The sequence below is a fragment of the Anopheles arabiensis genome, chromosome 2 (genome assembly GCF_016920715.1).
Source record: "Anopheles arabiensis isolate DONGOLA chromosome 2, AaraD3, whole genome shotgun sequence".
In the NCBI taxonomy this organism is placed as follows: domain Eukaryota; kingdom Metazoa; phylum Arthropoda; class Insecta; order Diptera; family Culicidae; genus Anopheles; species Anopheles arabiensis.
Genome location: NC_053517.1, coordinates 18430134 through 18449748, shown reverse-complemented (window position 1 = coordinate 18449748; position 19615 = coordinate 18430134). Strand labels below are relative to the sequence as shown.

At 47.0% G+C, this 19615-nt stretch overlaps 1 protein-coding gene and 4 long non-coding RNA genes across 10 annotated transcripts in view; 1 reads left to right on the top strand and 4 right to left on the bottom strand.

The window, feature by feature from the left end:
- The window catches only part of LOC120895440 (translational regulator orb2), a 244249-nt gene that overhangs the window by 204682 nt on the left and 19952 nt on the right, over window positions 1-19615 (top strand). For all 5 annotated transcript variants that reach the window (XM_040298806.1, XM_040298802.1, XM_040298803.1 and 2 more), the window contains 2 exons: window positions 9366-9560; window positions 17100-17212. In XM_040298806.1, coding sequence (XP_040154740.1) covers window positions 9366-9560; window positions 17100-17212 — 308 coding nt within the window. The remainder of the gene's footprint in view (window positions 1-9365; window positions 9561-17099; window positions 17213-19615) is intronic.
- LOC120895446 lies at window positions 95-9410 on the bottom strand. 2 transcript variants are annotated; one of them, XR_005738323.1, is made up of 3 exons: window positions 9330-9410; window positions 666-898; window positions 95-543 (listed from the first exon to the last, which is right to left on the bottom strand). It is a non-coding gene; the product is annotated as an uncharacterized LOC120895446 (long non-coding RNA). The 2 variants fall into 2 exon arrangements; XR_005738324.1 differs by having other exon boundaries at window positions 673-898.
- Window positions 1783-3919, bottom strand: LOC120895445. Its single transcript, XR_005738322.1, has 4 exons — window positions 3137-3919; window positions 2676-2978; window positions 2426-2556; window positions 1783-2142 (listed from the first exon to the last, which is right to left on the bottom strand). It is a non-coding gene; the product is annotated as an uncharacterized LOC120895445 (long non-coding RNA).
- LOC120895443 lies at window positions 5089-6159 on the bottom strand. The gene is made up of 2 exons (XR_005738320.1): window positions 6030-6159; window positions 5089-5959 (listed from the first exon to the last, which is right to left on the bottom strand). It is a non-coding gene; the product is annotated as an uncharacterized LOC120895443 (long non-coding RNA).
- On the bottom strand, window positions 6635-8811 carry LOC120895447. Its single transcript, XR_005738325.1, has 3 exons — window positions 8647-8811; window positions 8199-8584; window positions 6635-7770 (listed from the first exon to the last, which is right to left on the bottom strand). It is a non-coding gene; the product is annotated as an uncharacterized LOC120895447 (long non-coding RNA).

Below are 19615 nucleotides of genomic sequence, written 5' to 3'. Positions count from 1 at the left end.
CGCCAAGCGTCTAAAATGCTGCACCATTTAAACCGACGGTTGGCATTGTACCATTGTGGTGCGTGAATTTAAAAGTATCAAAACAATCGGACTGACGAACGCTTTTAATAGCGTGAGTAATTTATTATCACTATAAGCACACAAACATACACGCACACATGCATGCACAATGCGTGTCGCTAACATTTCAACCGTCTTCCGCCTACGACAGGGCTTTTCCATCGTACGCACACGATCCGGCTTTTCCGAGTGCCAAATAGCATTCCGACGCGTGTGGTAGAGAGCTATCGAGAAGGGACATAGAAGGGAGTGAGGTTGTCCTGTTGCCGGCAGTGACAGTGGTATTTGTGTGAATCATAAATCATTGGAAAATTGATAGCCAACAAGCAATATAAATTACGTCAATTCATTCACCGTGTCCGTATCCCCATTCCGTTTGCTTCGAGTTGGGCGGAATGATGGCAGGGCGCAGCAACAATACCGTACACCGGTCGGAAACAAAGGTTCCATCCCGTGCACCGATTTGTGCGCTGTTGTGCGCACCTTGTGGGAAGAGAATGGACATTGTTATTATATGCGAATTCTGATTTAAAAAAAGAAAGATGCGGATTATTCCAATCGACAATATACAACAACATTGAATGCCAATTGTTGGAATGGCTCACATTTTACCATCGATCTAACTCATTGTGCTGCAAATAGTGCTTCTCTTGTTCTCCTCTTCAGTATAGGCCCACAAACCCGTAGCCGGTTTTATGGTGTACATCTGGTAACGAACCAATTTTCAGTATCATGTTCGGAAAAGAGCACAATTTTTCCAACAGTGTTGTGGCTGCATCCATCAAAACGTAGTCCTCTGACCGGTTGATCGTACAATTCATACCGTACAGCACAAAACCTGACAAAACACACACACACAGAGGATAGATCATCATTATGTGATGCAATGTAACACGATTTTGTACTTTGCCGATGTGTGCCCCGGCCCCATGGTCTGCCCTTCTTATCACACTGCGCGCTAAATCACTGCTCTTTTACTAACGACTAAAGCCCCTGAGGTACTCCAAAATCCGTCCTCCCTTTACTGGTTCCTGGTGGATAGAAATACGTGTTGCGTTCCGTCCGCCGCATATTTTAATGGTACACACACACACACACACACACGCACAGATTTCCAAACACTTCCACTACATTACGCAAATGAACTTCTCCGAATGCCCAGCGGGCCATATTACACTGTTCAACCACACGCGTTTTGCAGATGTTTCCTGCAACTTTTTTTGTTTGCTTTTTTTTGTTCCTTTTTGGCCAATGCAAAACACCTCGCAAAGAATCATTCGCCGCGCACTGTACAGGGGGAGTTGGGGGGGGGGCGGCTTCGTCTCTTCATCCATCACACAGCCTTTGCCCGAGCGCATGGTGCATCCGCGGACGCGGAACTTTATGGACTCGCATAGTAACTCATACACAGCTCGAGCACGCGGGCGCCGGACACGAACTTGGAAACGCAGCTCAAACTTTGGCACTTTTCGTGTCGTTAAAAGCCCGGAGAACACGCGCACCGAACCTTCCGGATGCGCGTTTCAGTGGTTTGCGCGAACCCAACCATCCCGTCGTACGTACACTGCGGGTTTGGGGTGTGATGGTTCCGAGTGAAAAGTTTCCACTTCCTACATAGACAACATCCGCGCAAGAACCTGCAAGCACACTCAGTCGGTACTGATCTTAATCGGCCGGGAGTGCTTTATAACAAACATTTCCTCCTTGCGCACGGATGAGTTTTTAAGGTTGCCGAAGCTGTTTTGCAAACTCTGGGTCTTTCATTTTTCTTTCTTGCTTATTAAAACATACTTTTTCCTTGTTCCTTTCTCGTTGTGGCCTTCAAGGATTGCGTGTAAAGTGATAAACTGCTCCGAATCCGTAACCGAGCTTGATCCGAGCTAAGCACGAGCACTCGTGATGCGCTCTAGCCTCTCCGCTGGATGTTGATATTGCTGCAGGTGGAAAAGTTTCGATCGGTCTTCCTTATGACGAACCATTTTCCAACTTTGCTCCGTCTGTCCCTGCGTTCGATCAGAAGTTGTCAGCGTCATAAAGCACCATCCAGCCAGAGTACGCTCCAAAAAGTGTCTCCCAAGCTTACTAAAACGATAAAAAAATGGAAACTGTTAGATTTGATCGCTAAAACATGTCCGCTGACAAGCGTAAGCGCATATCCACCGCAACCACCAAACCACAGATAAAACGATTATTTAAACACCACAAACACAGACCCGAAAGCTCATTATGCTAATTTATATTAATGTATTTATACACGATCCGGTGGTGCTTGTACAAAAACGAAACGCAATTGCAATGAAGGATGTTTAATGCTAGCAGAAAAAAAACGCGCAGTAAAATGAGATTATTGCCATATTGTTACAACCTGATGTGATGAACCTCGCGTCCGGAAAGTTTCAAAGCCACTAGGACACACACCCCAACGGTCGGGGAGGATGGTAAAAGTGTCCTTGTGCTGCTGTAATTGATTATCCTCATTACGTTTCGGTTTAATTTCTGCAACGACAAACGGGTTGTAGGCAATGAACACTTAACTGAATTTTATGAATCTTCATCAATTGTCCGCCAGTTTCGGATGCATCACACCGGTTCCCGATCCATTTACAGCTACTTACCAGCCTGTCGGTGGCTCTTCATATTCCCTTTGTATATGTCTGTGTGTTTGTGTATATGGATGTGTGTTCGGACGCTCCGGAAACGCAACAACGGATTGGCTGGAATGGCGCATGGAGGTCATTAAACAAAAGTGTAATTAAATTGTTGAAAAATAAATGGCAATTAATCTCTTCCCCCTTTTGAACCCGCCCGGATAGGATGCTGTCGGATGGGTCCGGTTCCTGCGTGCTCATAAAGCACTGCTTCTGCTGCTAGACATGTCCACGGGCTAGTCTAGTTGTCAACTATTTGCCCAACTGGAGCTGAAAGAGAGAGAGGGAGGAAATAAAAAAACGATTGACAAAAACCAGCGTGAACCGCTGATGATGACGGCGATGACCGGTTGGAGTGTTCCCGGGACAGGGCCGGGAGGAAAAGCCAATATAATTTGATATTAAATTTATTAAAGTTATTTAATTACGATCTCTCTCTCTCTCTCGATTGCTGGTGCTGCTGATGTTGCTGCTGCCACTGTTCCTACTCTTTGCCGGGCATCTTTTGCTCATTTCGCGTGACATAAAGAACGTCACCGCACATTCCGGCACACTGTGGTACAATCCGGATCGCCATTACTTCGTTCCTCTTCGTTTATCATTTAGCGGGACCGTCGCTATTTTTTTTCACTCCCAGTTTCGTTGGCAATGGCGATTTTTAATCACACACACACACACACACGTACACCCACATACACTGGATAGGGACTGGCTTCTGGGGCGCTTCTGTTTCTTCGTCCAAACCCGAAAAAGGATCCAGCTCATACGAGCGACAGCAGGTTTGTTTTTTTTTTGCGAACACATTCACATCCGATATACACGAAAAAGCGTCACTATAGTAACGAGCGAGTGTTGCTATGAATGCTTTTTTTACCTTTCTGCACGTGTGGCTGTGAAATAGAACCCCCTCAAACTAAAAATGTCGTAACGTCAGCGGCCGCCCAGTGCTTCACTAATTCCAAACCGAGTGGAGCGAAAAATACACACAAAACTTTTATTACTATAAACCACATACATTGCACAAACACACACACAGACACACACATATACGCATTAGCAAAAAAAGAGCAACAAAACGAGCGCGATACACAACCCACTTCCTATACCAACGGTCCCGGGGAAAAAAAAGGACCCGAAAACCCGCCCGGACCGGGGCAATAGAGATGGCGCATATAAAATTATGGTACACATGCCAGATGCTCCATGCCATGGTGGCCCGTGGAAACCCGCGGTTCACCAAAACGAAACGAGCATCGGTAGCGCATCCAACCCACAGGAACGAAACGAAGGCCACACTTTGGCCGTTACATATTAAAACCGCAGCGACTGTGCCCACTATCCCGAGGCTTTGAGGTTGTAGTGTTGTATTTTAGCCTTAGTTCTGTTTTCTTTGTTTTTTTGCGCCCTTCAGTTTAGTCTGGGCCCACATTTCTACACATGACCGACACACACACACCGCCCAAACACACATAGAGGGGAACTACTACCGCCCACCATTTTTTTGTGTAGGGAGAGAAAAGTTTTCAGTTAAAATTAATTTAACGTAAAACATAGCGCGAGCCCACCACGACTGGGAAGTCCTTCCACAACTTCCGGCCGGCGAAAAAGAGTTGTAATTTATCACTGTTGCTAAAGTTGGAAACTGGGATGGCTTTCCGCTCGCGAAGTTATTGCTTTCGGTGGCTCCGGTTGACATGGCAGTTGATAAGAAAGGCAAGAAAGGGTCGGAATGGGTGCTGGATGCTCTCGAAAGCTAAGCATACGCCCACATGTCCAATTTGCTTTTTTTTCGACCTCAGAAAAAGATCACTTCCGTTCCGGATGCGAGCAGAAGCCGGAAAAGGGCTGGACCACACAGAAAAAAGCACCAACCACCAACTCGGAATGTGGTGAATGGTCATATATTTCCCCCACCGGCCAGGCGAACCACCAGCCGGATATCGAAACACATGGGCGATGGGTCGTGTATATCTACGCACCGTTGGCCGCCAACGTCAAGTGGGTGCCCAGTCGATGAAATGTCAGCCACACCGGTTAGTGGCCAGTGGTCAGGCACCTTTCATCCGGTGTCAGATAAGGGCTGGTGGGAGTTGTAGTTTAGTTTATTGTCCCCTCTCCGCTACCGTGGAACGAATTTCCTCCAGAGAGTCAAATCCCCCGTGTGTGCAATGATGATGGTCGCAGTGTCATGTAGCTTATACGTACATCCACATGTTGGTGGCCAATAATTCAATCGCAGAGATAGTTTAGACGCCAACAAACAAATAAATGGGAAAATGTGCCCATTTGATTGTGGCACGTTTTTGCTTGTGTTACTGCAATTGAAGGAGCAATTTTTCATACCGATTTTGTAACCACTCTTAAATCCTTCACGCGAAAATGGGGTTACGAGAAATTAAATCAGTAAACGCAAAATCGGATACAAATTTATATGGTGCTCCTCCTTCAAATGGATGAACGAACGATGACTTGCAAGCTTCCACCGGTACGAGCGACGCTCGAGCGATACACGTTCCCTCTGTCTCATCTTTCACCTGTCCACCAGAAGGACCTGTATCTCGGTATCACCCAGGTGTCCGGCCGTCCCCGGTGGGGTCGTTGTGATTGCAATAAAGATTTATACTTCCAGCACGTTTTCCGTTTTGCAACTCGTGACGCCCGGCAACATTACGAGCGCGACGCTCGATGACAACCGCCGTGGCCCGGGGATCGTAAAGTGTTGATTTAATTTTGCCTTGAGTTTTCTTCCGCGTCTTTTTTCGCCCTCTTTTTTAATTTTTGCATTCTCTCACCTTGTACGCCAAACACTCTCCTGTCTTCCCTGAGGGACGGTGAATGGTAAGTGTGTGGCGGGACACTGTCTGGGGACAGATTTTCATTTGATAGAAATACTATCTACAAGCGCTTGTTCCTTTCCGACTCTTTTCCATTGCTGCCCATTGCTTTGATTTTTATGTTTCCCACTTCTCTTCCACGAAGCAACCACCGTGCACTTGTTATTCCAGAGGGTGTACGTGTGTCGGTAGCGTGTTGACTATGCGCCCCCATCCCAAACCCTTGGAAGTAGGTTACCGAGTTGTATGACCACGTTTCGGCGGCACTGGTACTTTGCGTTACTTCTCTCACGATTCTATAAATTGTCTCTCGATGCTTTAATTAAAACAGCCGCGCCCATTCCCACCCCTGGGTTGCATGTTACCGTGTACTGCAGCTTTTCAATTTCCAATACGATGGTTGTTATTGCCGCACGGCTGAAAGGATAGATGATGCATTGAAAAAGAAGCGCTTGATACAGAGCATATAAAAGCAACATTTACAAACCAGCAAGCACTGAAGAATTTTTGTTGTTGTCCGTTCAGCTGGTATCAGTACCAAAATTGCGATAAACCTGTCCATTTCACTCCGGTCAAACCTTCCCAGCACAAGACAGCACGTAGTGAAATTTGAACTACGCTACACTGTCTCGTTTTGAATTGCTTAGTAGGCGTCGCTGGTATCCGCGCGCACACACACACTAGCCACAGGAGTCATCGCAGTAAACGTTTGTTGTATTTCCACCGCTCACCAAGGGCCATTCTAGCTAGTCTATCCCTCTCCCCACTCTCCACTTCCCTTTTACACGCTGCTGAGGTTGTCACAAATTGGGTTGACATCCAAAGTGTTTCCGGGATGTACTATACATACACTCCGCACATTCTACCCCCCTAACGACGATGGAGATGGTTGTAAATATAAATATTAATTAAAACGGGATGGCACTGCGTGTGCGGTTGTTTTGAATGTAAATTACATTTTCATACAGATTATGATGCTGATGGCGGTTTGCGGTGCGCAGCCCGGGGGGGGGGGGGGGGCATGTGGAGCAGCAAACACACGGCGAGCATTTCCCGGCTAAGGATAAACGCCGCACTGTTATGATCCTGTAACGGTACGGTGTATTGTTGTACACCACCAGTGTCGATGAGAGTTCGTGCGGGTGGGTGGAAGAGTCTATGGCCACTTGGAACACGACTTAACTTAACAGTCGAGTGTGCGACCTGTGGGGCACAGTACCAGTACGCAAAAGGCTAGCGCCTAATGGCGTTATGGTTTTGCCCAGTGACGCCTTCCAGCAGCTCTCGCACTGAAGATGTGCGTGTGTGTATGGCAATGTTTTATTAGCGCTGTTTGTCTGCACAAATGCTACGAAATACAGTGCATTAGCGAATAGTGTTTTGTACGTCAATTGATTTTTTCAAGCTGCTGTTTTAAATGTATTGTGCTCTGTGCAAGCTTTCAATACTACCAGCCGCTTGTGCTTAACCGTTTATGTTTAACAACCAAAACAGCAAAAAGAAAAACAACCCCAACTCGTCAGCAAGCGTGACACGTAGGGGACGCACTATTTGTGCTCCACGTGCTCTACACCGTCCACCATTCAAACAGCGCAATATCCATTCCGTGCTGTGCGCAGTTCTTTTCTGTACGCAAGAGGCAAATGGTGAGTGGTGAATAGAAAACGGGGGTAGATTAAATTAAATCATGCAATCTTTACCCGGCATGGGCTCGTTGGATGGTAAGAGCGAACAACAGGACATTCCCCCGGGCGCACACGCCGGTCGAGTCAATAATCCTTGGACTAATCGTCACCACTCCGTGGACGTGTTTCCGCCCTCGTGCTGCTGGGGCGAGTACGGGCGTTCCTAGTAAATACAAATTACAAGCGATAATTACGATTATTTTGATAATAATTTTTCTCTCACCCGTCGCCAACCGACACGATAAGCCTCCACAGTGCCTCAATGTCACACACACACAATCAAGGCTGATGGGCTTGCTGTACGTGGAAAATGCACCGTCCGTGCCGCACGCAATGCTCGCAAACGGAACAGCCCCGACCGGACCCCCGGGAGAATTCCAACAGCATATTAAGTGCAGCAAACGAGGGGTCGCTCGGCACTCGGTTAGTGTGTTCCCACCGGTATCCGCGGGAAAAGGGATTTACTGTTCCAACCGTTTATAAGGGGTACTTGGTGTGTGTGTTGTATTGCCACATTTTCTCCGAAGGCGTTTAATGGCGGTGCTGTGAAAAGAAAAATGAGGAAATGGTGAAAATCGTTTGATTACGGACTTCGCTGCCAGGAATCGGTGCTTCCCACACTGGAGTAAGGGGTAATATTAGTAATGAGGGGCGAGCAAAGTATGGCCTGGGTACATTATGGCCAAGGAGCATGGTTGGTAGCTAAACAACCAACCACCCGATTCGACCGTGTGCTGAAGCTCCCTACTCACATCTCCGCACGGTGAGGCACGATTTAGGTCTTAATCGGGTTTGTCGATCGGTGCTTGAAGTAGGCAATTTTGAGCCAAACAGCGATGGAATGAAATTTGATTTCAATTAAAACCCACGCTTCCCGGTCGCCTAACACCTTGTGCCCTGCTTGCCGCTGGTAGTAGAGCATTGCGCAAAGTAGCATGCTCGCCATTCCTGACGGCACACGGCACACTTACCTGCGCTCCTGCCCAGCCACAGCACGTCGTATTTAACCCATTACATCGCATTTTCCAATCAGCTAATCAAACAACGTGTGCGCCTGCTTTCACAAACACGCAGCGGTGTCTGGCCACATTTTGGGTTACTAATAGTTTTCTAGCCTCTCCTAGACGCGCGCGCGTCCTTGCCTGGTGCGCGACCGGCCCTCGTGGGTAAACAAACCCAGGCGGCTGCCCCGGTACAGTTCGAACCGATTGATTATCTACGGCAAATAGTAGGGACCAAGCCATACATTTCACGCGTTTGTTTACCAAAGGGATCGACTTTCGTAACATGATGGATTATGTGGTTCCGTGTTTGATGCCATACCGGGAGAGCGAAAACATTGCCGGGGTGCCAGCACCTTGAAATCGATAAAACAAATCTGTTATAGATTATCACTGAACCGAGGAATGGTTTGCTTACCTGACTCGTTCACAAATTACACCAAATCTTATAATTTTCATCAAATAGAGAGAGTTTCTCTCCCCGGAAGATTTAAACACTACTGGAGCCTGTAGGGGCTCAGTTTGCACAACGTAAACAAACGAGAGCGCCATCTAGCAGAATAATGACAGATCGTCCGTCCACTGACAGCGCGACTTCAGCCAGCATAAAAAAAACCTTCGCCCACCGCAGCATCTCCCACAGGGCACTGCTTCTAAATCCCTTTTTTCCCTAGCAACAGTCTCCATCCATTCAGTACCACCGCGAGATGTCATCCAGGCACCGGGCCAGGCGAAAGAAGCAAGTCATTGTGCTCTCAGCGTTTGAGCGCGATTGAAGTGATAGAAGCAGTGCGTGTGCGAGTGTGTTTGTGCGTGTGTGTGCGGTACGGTCTTAGCCAGCTTTCTTCAGTGCCAGTATTATCCAATCCCTGAAGAAAATGTTGCGCAGTGAGGGCAATCGTTCTCACTATTTCCAACATCGCTACAGCCCGCCGGTCGATAATGCGGCCATGGGTGCGATTTTGGGACCATACTTGGCGAAGCTGAAAGTGCGCGATCTAGAGGGTTCGTTGTGTGCTTTCCCTTCTTCACGCCATGACCCCCAACATGGCGAATCATGATTGAAGAGCATCTTTAGTGTAGTAATCGATCCTCACTCACCAAGCACTTTTCTTCTCTCCCTCTGCTCGATTTTAGGCAAACCCTTTTTCGCCGGACTGGACGAACACCTGAACGATGACGATGGTAGCGGTGGCGGTGGCTTCATCGGTACCAACCAGCTGCAGCTCAACTCGCCGGCCAGATCTTCGCCCCACTCGAATGGCTCGGAGACGACGGAACGGTTCTCCCGGAAAGTGTTTGTCGGCGGTCTGCCACCAGACATCGATGAAGGTAAGTTTCGGTATTTTTTTACTTCTTATTCTTGGCGTAACATTTTGTGCGTTTAATTAAACACGGCAACACGGTGGACATGACGTGATTGTAGTGCTTTCAATGCTTCATAAAACGGACAGGCATGATTTGCAGCCAGCTAAGCAAAGATGGCCGCTTATTGAAGTTTTGCCTCACTCGTGTAGCAATGGCTACTTCGGTTGGTTTGCGTTCGTTTTACAGCCAGCACTTGCAAGGCAGCCTTCTTATTTCCTTTTCGTTTCTGTTTTTTTATTATTACAGCAAAGTGCTCCCTAGTTTGCGCATTCACTTCAAACTAAACCATGTGGCCTCGGCTCACTTCATAACCCCTGCCCCTGCTGCTCTGCTTTCGGTCAATTGGAATTTTGCTCACATAACGGCAATTCCCAGCTGTTGGCGATACGCAAAGCTCTGTTTTTTAGTGCCAACTGTTCACAATGTGCCGCCACCCCACCATACTCTCAGCTACCGTCCAGCTAGCCATTTGTTTAAATATTAGATAAGGTTCTATTGCTACCCAATCAAATTTGTTTCCGAAATGAGAAAATACCCACCATCGCCAAACGGGGTGCGCACTCCTTCCCTTGATGTCGTTTACTTTTGAAGATAATTGGAAAACACACACACACACTCTCTGCCCTTCGGTACCAATTTCGCCTGTGCGGAAGTATGGCTGCTCCTACCACCACTCTGCTTCATAAAAATGATTGAAATAGTCAAACCCATTCGTGTCTGATCGTGTCGGTATCATCGCTCTCTCTCCTGCTCACTGTTTGCATACCCGGAAGGTGCTTTAAAATACTGCCACACTTTATTGCTTCATTTGAACGATTACAGAAAGGTGTGTACGTCTCGGGATATGAAGTTTGCAGTGCCAAGACCGGCAATGTTTAGTATGCAAACACGCTGCACTATTCCGTGGAGAGAGATGTTGTAAAGATGGTTCCGTATCGGATGCAGCAAACTGCTGAGAGCTCTGGCTTGTGGACTTCATTCAACATAGAGTGTGTGTGTGAATGTTTTTTTCTTTTTGCTTTTTTTTTTCTTGAACACCTTTACAAAGCTCAGGACTATCGTGTATTGTTTTGTGCCTCTGCGAGTGTGCTGTTGTAACGTACACAGTGCGGGTAAGATGTGTTGGGGGAAATAAATTCTATGCTTGTGGGGTGTTTATCCCCATCCCTTTTGCTACCAACCAATGGCACTCAACAATATCCTTTCAGCACACTCCACCCATCTGGAGCTGGAAGTACTAGAAAACCATCCCAATTCCCCCGGCCCGATCATTACATACCACCCACCCCAGTGGTGGCGTAGTGCTTCCAGCTGCAGGACTGCTGTTATTTATCGTTGCACTTCTCTATATGTGTGTGTGTCGTTTGCTTCGGTTACCTCACTCCTTAGAAGCTTCTTCGGGTATGCCTTGAAGCTGGGATGGATAATGCCAGCACACTACCAGGATCACTGCAAAACAAGAACTGATTGTTGTACTCTCTCGCCCACCCATCCCTTAAGTACCCGTATAAATGTTGGCCTGGCGAGAGTTTAAGTTTGTTCGTCCTAATGAATTACTGCGCCATCTGGGAACGGTCCAGCGTCCAGCGTTGAATGGTACTCCGATGGTCGTCTCCATGTGTGGGGAAACCGCAATAACCGTTTGTACGTTTCCATTTCCCATTCGAAAGCAGGAAGATATTTACATCTCCCCGACACTTATCAAACCATTCCGACAAGCTATGACCGATGACGAAATTATAGCCCGCCACCAGCGCACCCGCTCTCTTCCTGTCCTGATAAGCAGCTGTAAAGATTCGCCAAATCGTAAACACGGCAGCAGGACCAGTAGCAGCATGATTTACGAGAACGTCCGACGACTTCCCAAACATCATAAATAACTAACATTGTCCGGCTGTGTTTGTGTGTGCGTATGTGTGCGTACACTTGAATCTTGTGCCATGTGCAGCTGTGAGAAGCTGTGATGAAATTGTGAGCAATTTGTGTGTTCTTAGCACATTCGTTGTGCACAGGATATTTGTGCAAGCAGCACCATCGCACAAATAAACACAATTAAATACCATTTTGCCCCCTCCGCTGTAACGATAAAAGGAAGGTGTCCATCAAAAGTCCGCTCTCGGTTTTTGGATATATTTTATAAACTTTAAAGAAAATAACTTCTCACTTCCCTGGAGAGATGTTTGAGTTGGTAACGTTCGTCGGTTCGTTTGCTGCATACCATTTTGCCTTCATTCAACGGATTCGGCGGTTGCCGCAGACAGTGGCGGCTTCAAGTGCTCGCAGAGGGGAGAAGTATTGTGCATTCAACGAGTGTCGTTACGTCGAGTGATAAAGTCTCAATCAAATTTCCAACAACCATCCCCAAGGACATCACCAGCAGCAGCAGCAGCAGGAGGAGGGGGAGATGAGTTTTGCGTCCCACATCGCGCTACATACCCGCTGCTGGGTGGTAACGAAATTAAACAGCCAGTCGCTGCGCGTTTCCCTGAAGCAACATCAAACGCGCATTTGCGCCAACTCGGCGCTCAGCGCGGATTAAACAGCAGCGCCACGGCTGCTGTATAATGTTTCCTTTTCCATTCTCACTCTTCTGCTACCTTAGATGTTAAGATGTGCAGCTAATGAATTTCACGGAGAAAATTGCGTCTGAGTGCGTGTGTGTGTGGCTTTTTGTCTGAAAGCTTCTTATGCGGCGCGCTCCCCAAAGTCCCAAAATTCATCAACAACAACAGCTTCGGTCGTCGCTTTGCATTGGGACGATCTCATCAAACCTTGGCATTGTGTGTTCTCCTCCCTCGCCGCACCCTCTAACTTCTTTACGAGAGTTATCTATTTATTTTATTAGAATTTCTTCTGTTTCGCTGTTTAGGGAATTTGCAGATACCACAGTTTGGGTGTACTACATTGGGAAAACTTTGCCTAGGCTAGAAGAACCGCACGCTACGGTAAAAGGACCATCGCTATTACCATCAACGCAGTATCTATTTTACTAACCTGCTGCTGCTGCTGCGAGCGCGGTAGTCAAACTTGCTCAACTCACGTTTAACGCTGGACGATGGGTACAGAAAAATAAATTGCCGCCCCTTCATTGCCACCCAAAATCTCCAATCGTCCGAACGGTGTGACGATAAATAGCGTAGACGCAAGTAGCTTCAACATGCAAATGGCCACAATGCTGGACGTGTAATATTCCCATCACTTCAACACACGCTCGCACACCTCCTCCCCCCCGTTTAGCGCTCCCCCGTATGGGTTGTTGCAATTGAAGTGAACGAAAATTTGCTGTCTGGAAAATAATGTTCATACTTTTCTTCTTTGCTTTTCCAGCCACTAGCGGTGTAGTTCGGTTGGGCAAAAAATGCTACCAAAACTAACAGCAGAAACCTGACAGATCGACAAACTTATTCCTCACGCCTTACCTTTTTGAAAAATCCCACAATTGCATTCTAAGGGGCGTACACACACACACACACAGGAACTTGAAACCTGGCAGCACATTTTTCTCCCTGAACGAAACTTGAAACTGCTGCTGCTGCTGGTGGTGGTGCTCTTGTAAAGTGCTCAAGTTGCCGCCACTGCGTTTCGCTTTTTTTTCCCCAGCTACATTCGCACAACTCCACTCGTCCGGGGGTTTTGAAACGTAACGAACGGCGGAAAACATCTCTCAGTTCCACCTGACGATGCTCATTTTATGAAGACGTCAAATTTGCTCTCGTCCTCGTCCTTTTTAAGGGTGGAGGCTCAGATTTTACTGCTTTGCTGGTCATACTTTTAGAGCAGGAGCAGGAGTTGGAGGATGGAGGCTGGCTTGTTGGTAGTGAACAAAAAATCCCCCCCACTCCCACGCTACCGGGTTTCATGGAAAATGGAGGACGCACCGTTTTATTTCCTCTTTGCGAGCGTTGCGAGCTATTAAAACTCTGGTTAAAAAAACGGAAGTTCTTTATACTCCAGCAACTTAGGGCCCGGTACCCGGTTCGTAGCGCAAAACGCAAAACTCTGTACTGCTGCTGCTGTTGCTGACCGGAAGGAAGAATATTTTAAAGCCTTGGTTTTAGAACCACTGAAAACGAAGCAGCATCCTTATCTGGGAAATATTCAGATATATTTGCCAGATCTTTTTTTTTTGTGTGCCATTCTTTCTTTTCTGTGTTTGTTCACTTCTTCTTTTACTCTGGGTCACAATGCGAGCGGTCATTCCGTGTTCTTTTGTTCCCCCGCCACCCAAGCTGCTACCAACTCACAGTTAGTCATTTCGTCGTAGCCCACTTTTACAACCTGGCATAGTAGGACGGTTGGGATTTAGGGGGAAAGAGAGTTCCCTTTTGTGCTTCAATGCACTTTTTGTGTACGTGCTCTCATCCCTTGCCAGCATGATTATCATTTGACCAGCACTTGCTTTCCCTTCATCATCCCCTTTCTATGGGCTTGCCCATCCTTTGTCCTGTCAATTGCACTGTTTAAACACACAGATCCTGGCCAGAGTGGCAAATGGCCAAGGATGACGACAGCGATGACGGTACCCGGCGGTAGCGCGCGTGCTGGATGGGTTGTGCGGTTGCTTTTTAATTAAATACCAGGCTATCAAATAAATGACCATAAAAGAAAGCAGCAGCAGCACACAAAAAAACAGAACTATCCTTCAATGGAAAATCGCAACCGCGCACGGAGCAGCAGCAGCAGCAGCAGCAGTGGCAACAGTACGACCTACCACGAGAGCCGTCAGCGGTAGACATGATGATGCGTCGATGCCGTGCCATTTTGCCGTGCAAACCCTTTGAACATTAGCGAAAGCTTGGGCAATTTGTCAGACTTCGTCGTCATGTTGCTTGCTGGCTTGCTTGCGACCGGCTCTCGTCATCAGATCGGCTGACCGGCTCGCCGCCGGCCGGAGAGGGCGCGCGAAGGGCCCTCTATTAAATACCGCTTAATGTCCAATTCAAACAACATTTACATTTTGTCGCTAAACGTACCGACCAACGTACCGTCGACGCGCAGGACGGAACGGCACAATCTCTCGACTATGGCAGCGTCCGTGCGCGCACACTATCAAACCGGTGAACGATGCGCCCAATCCACTGCCGGCCGGCCGACCGCGCCATAGTCGTCGGGCTGGGAAAGAAACCACTGCTATAACAATATTCTTAAATTAATTGCTCGGCTATCTACTAAATCATTACGCTGTTTCACACATTTCCCTATCCGTCACACAACTCTGGCCGCTGCACACAGCGGCGTATCGTGTTTGGGTATGTGCGCGCTAGGCGCTACAAAAACGGAACTACAAGGCATGGGGGCAGGGATGGGGGTGTTTGTGAAGGAGATGATTTATTTTCCGTATCTCGGCGAGATTGGCCGTTTGCACAGCGCACTCTGTAGTGCGTTTAGAGTGATTCGCCGTTAAGATTTGTGTGTAATTACACCGACCATTCGAGTGTGGAAGCGTTGTGCGTAGACAAAGTTGTATCGCTTCATTAGTGTGTTCAGTGCAATTTTTATTTTATTTATGTTTTCCATTAATGCGTTAGCAGCCCAAAAGTAGAAAAGACTCTCATTAGTTTGGTTATTAACTATAATCGAATGCGTTCGCATCCTCCATTTATCGATGATAATAATCCTCGTGAGCGGAATTTCGGAAACCCCATCCTAACCGTCTCACCGGCAATGGCTAATTTTGTTCCTCGTAAGAGCCCATTTTTTGGTGCGTGTGGTGTGCCCCCCTTCGATCAGCTCATCAGTGTGTTAATCAGGCTGTATCAAGGCACGATTAAAGTAAATTGAGTTTAAGCAGAGCAAACGCACGGCGTGCGTATCTTTCTCATGCGTGAAGGGCAAAGCAGCATCAGCCAAATCCTTGGAGATTAACTTGCTGGATTGTGTCCCACCACCACCACCCTCCTCGAAGCTCTTACGCATATGGCAGGTAGAAATCGGACCAAACCATTACTTTCTCTTGAGCCTGCTCCTGTCTACGACACACATTCCCCCACCGACATTGCCTCCTTTCCCTTGCTACATTGCCGGTAGAAATTAGACTGTGTTCTGGCAGTGCTGGAGAAACCATCTTCTCTACCATTTAATCTAATTACATCGTTTTTGTGTTCCACTCCTGCTTTTACCTTTTGCACACAGCATCCTTCAGAACAGACGGCAAAGGACAACTTGACCGATAATACCCACCACTCGCAGTCACCCGCGCGCAAAGGAGGTTGGGGCAGCAGGCCACAGTTGCCCTTCTTCCGCTGTTGTAGTAGGTGCAGTACCACCCATCAACTTGCTGCTGACTCGTTGATTTGACAGGTCTTTTTCACATGTACTATACAACCGCACCCGGTCCCTGGCCTGGCCGCCACACACACACACACAGCACACAAGAGGGTATCTGCTGGTGTCATCTTGCGGGAAGATAAATGCTGTAATTATCTTGATGTGGCGATGAAAGTCAAGCTGCTGCTATTCAATCTCTTAGCGAAATGATGATCCAGGGCGGTTGGGGGGTTGGTACGGTGGTAGAAAATCTATAAATTAAGTATAATTATTACTACGGCAAGTTTTGGGTGGTGGCGACGCGCGATGACACTTTTGTGTTGAATATTACAATAATAAAACAAATGGTTTTATGTTTGTGGTGTTATCTGAATCTTTGTAATCATGATGTATCTTTGACGATATTTCATCCACTTTCAGTTGCTAAATCGAACACAAAATTAACAATCCTTTCCAAATTGTTTGTACAAGCAATCGAAAAACTGTGGCCACCGCGCTCTAACTTGCCGTTGAATTGCCAATGAACGGCTCTGTACGCAACGATGTTAAAACGTGTTCGTGTTTAGCTAGCCTAAAACCCGTACTATTTATTGCACATAATCAGTGCTGTACAAAAGCTGGGATAAAGAGAGGGCAGGCTAAAATCAAATGAACACATCGTCACATATGGACTTCCTGGCTCTTGGTCGCTGAATATTTCGCATTTTGTACGTACCACGGGAGAATGCGTTCACACGCGCATCGCACCGGCCCGACCCCCATATCTGTTCCGATGAAGTATAGCGACAAAGAAATCCCAGCCCCATGTACACAGGATTATGCTGTTATTACATAAACAGATTTATTACTTTTAGCCTGTTATACCTGTTACGGTTGTGCTCGGGCGAGCAGAGTGTGTGTGTGTGTGTGTGTCTTCTCTCTGTCGCTTGCTTGCTTGCTTGCGCCACACCAGAGCTATGCTACAGGTCGTCGCTGGAAAGCTGCCACCATTAGTGCGAAAGTAGAGAACGTTATACCATATCTCTTACCGAAATTGTACTCTTCACTTTTGTGCTTTCTTTCCCACTCGTTGCTGGCTTTTTGTTGCATACGGAGTAAATATTATACAGTAAGGTGGATTTTTTAAAGTCAAGATAGAAATCATCGTATTGTAGATATTAATATATCCATCATCCATCATCCATCTATGCGATATGATATTAATTGTAAAAATTATGTTTTTTTTTTATCTTGCAGAGGAAATTACCACATCGTTCAATCAGTACGGAGATCTCATCGTCGATTGGCCGCACAAAGCGGAATCGAAATCATACTTTCCGCCGAAGGGATACGCTTTTCTGCTGTTTCAGGTAAGTTGGTGCTTTCGGGAAGCTGCAAATTGCAATCGCTTACCATTGCCACACAGTATTGACATGTACTTATCGGTCAATTATCGCTAAGCAACGCCATTTGCTGCAGAATTCCATTGTGATGAGGATGAAATGCCCTAGTCCTACGTTTGCCATTTGCACGAGTCAGAAATCTACCCTTGGCGCGAGAGTGTCCTTTGTGTACACTTTGTCTCGGAGTATTTTCTTTTGCCAGCGTTCGTTGAAAAGCCCATTCCCCTCTAGGTGCTTGGGACACTGGTCAACAGAAATCGTCCGCTTGCTAATTGGATTATGGTGTCAGCTTTACTACGAACACAGGTTGATGGTATAAACGAACCACCGCAACCACGCTGTTTGACGAGGTGCACAATTCGTGGAATCTCACGTCCGAGGGATTTCGCCGTGGTCGTCTCACCGGGGCGTAGGAACGAAATCGTGCTCTACGGTGTCCTTTGTCCACCAAATGCGCTTATTACATCGCCCAGCTAGACCTGACCTAGTCAACGCATTATCAAAACATAGCCTCCTTTGCACAAACAATCACACGGGCCCGTTTGTCGGGCAGACGTTCTTCTCGAACGATTGTCATAAATTGTTGCCGGCAGTGGGGTGCCATGGCAATTCAAAATTGCTAGTATTAAAGGTACACAACAACAGGTATCGTTTTTTAGTTAAGCTATGTTAATACAACCCGTCCCGTTGCCGCGTTGATTGATTTTATTCTTACCAGTGAGTTATGTTCCTGGTGGGCTGGTGGAGATAAATCGTCCGTTCAAGGACCTTTCGTTACGTGGGCTGATGGAACCGGCTTCGACAAGTTAGTGCTCTTTAGTCGATTAAATTCCCCAACAAAAAAAACCATTTATAGAGCGTCCGATTTTGTGTGTTCGCCAGTAGAATAGAACCCCTTTTTTGTGTTTTGGGGGTGTTTTTTTGAACAGCACGCTCTAATGAAAAACAATTCCAACCAACGCTCTCTCGCAGCTCCATTTTTATGGCTAATTACCGGCAACACCGACGAGAGCAGCGTACGAAGCTCGGGGTTTTCCACGGGCGAAAAACTGTCACTCGTTGACGATATATCAACTTATCACAATCTTTTCGAGCTAATTAATCACTATCACGCCCCAACAATCACCGAACATTACCGATTCCGGTAGAGTGGAGATTTATCCTTCCACGATTAATCTTAACTTCGATGTCCGTCCGTTTCGTGCTTGGTGGTGGGTGATCCGGGGGGAGTCTTGTGTGTGTGGCCGCCTTCCACTCGTTAGAAAAACAACGGTAACACCAAAATCCCGGTGCGGCGCTCGGTTTTTATCGCTACACTTCCTTTATTTTGGCGTGCGAACAATGAAACGGGCACCTCCCAAGGGCATACTTACGAGCGGCGGCGGCGGCGGGGGCAGCGACAGCAAAGGCTACAGCTTTGCGTCAATAATTTTCTATTACCACTCTTTCGCACGGCTTTTGTCTAGCTTTACAAAGCCAGAAAGAAAATGGGAACCACCATTTCAACGGCAGCTAGCTGAATGGTTGACTGAACTGAGGAAAAAGGAGTCTTTCATCGGCTTCTAAAGCTTTTTGCCAGAATTGGTATCCTGAAATGCTTCGATAAATTAAGCTTTATTTCATCAGATACTGTACTTAAGTGTGATTCCTTACAACGTACGATAGCTGGCATGAATTGTTGCAATTGAGGTGTTTCTAGCTATGTGTTGTGCTTACAGTTTCTTGTTGTTTTTTGCAATTAAAAAAACAAAACAAAACAACTCAACAACAAACAATCAGCTAACACCGATAAAATGCCGCCTCGTGTCTTACGTGACACGTCTTCAATGTGATAGGAAACAGTGTCGGTACGCACGTGCAGTTGTGGACGCTGTGCCGATATTTTCTGCCTACACAGCACATTGTCTCCCCCAAACAGGATTGTGCCGGCCCTGGCATCGTCTTGCTCGCCCGAAAGGGATTGTCACCACCATCAAACCCCATCGGCCGTCAAACCGGGCAGATAGGGGTTCTATTGTGCGCCCTAAATGCTACCCATTCATCGTACTTTACGGCCTAGTTCCTTCCCAAAACGAGCGGCGCTAACCCGCCCCCTTTTTCCGAGAAAATAGCCACCAGTGTTCACTAGGTTCATGTGGGCATGCCATCTATATTAGCAGTGGCAAGATGATCATTGGATATTACGCCGCCCTCTCCGCTGCGTCCCGTTGTCTATTCTGCACGATTTTCCTTCATGTGTTCTTTTCGTTTAGGGACATTCTATTGTTCTTAAATTTGCTTTTTGCTCCGGTCTCTTGTTTCAAACACACACACACACACGTATGCGAACCGGAAATAATAGGTACAATTTACAGGATTCGTTCCGCCATT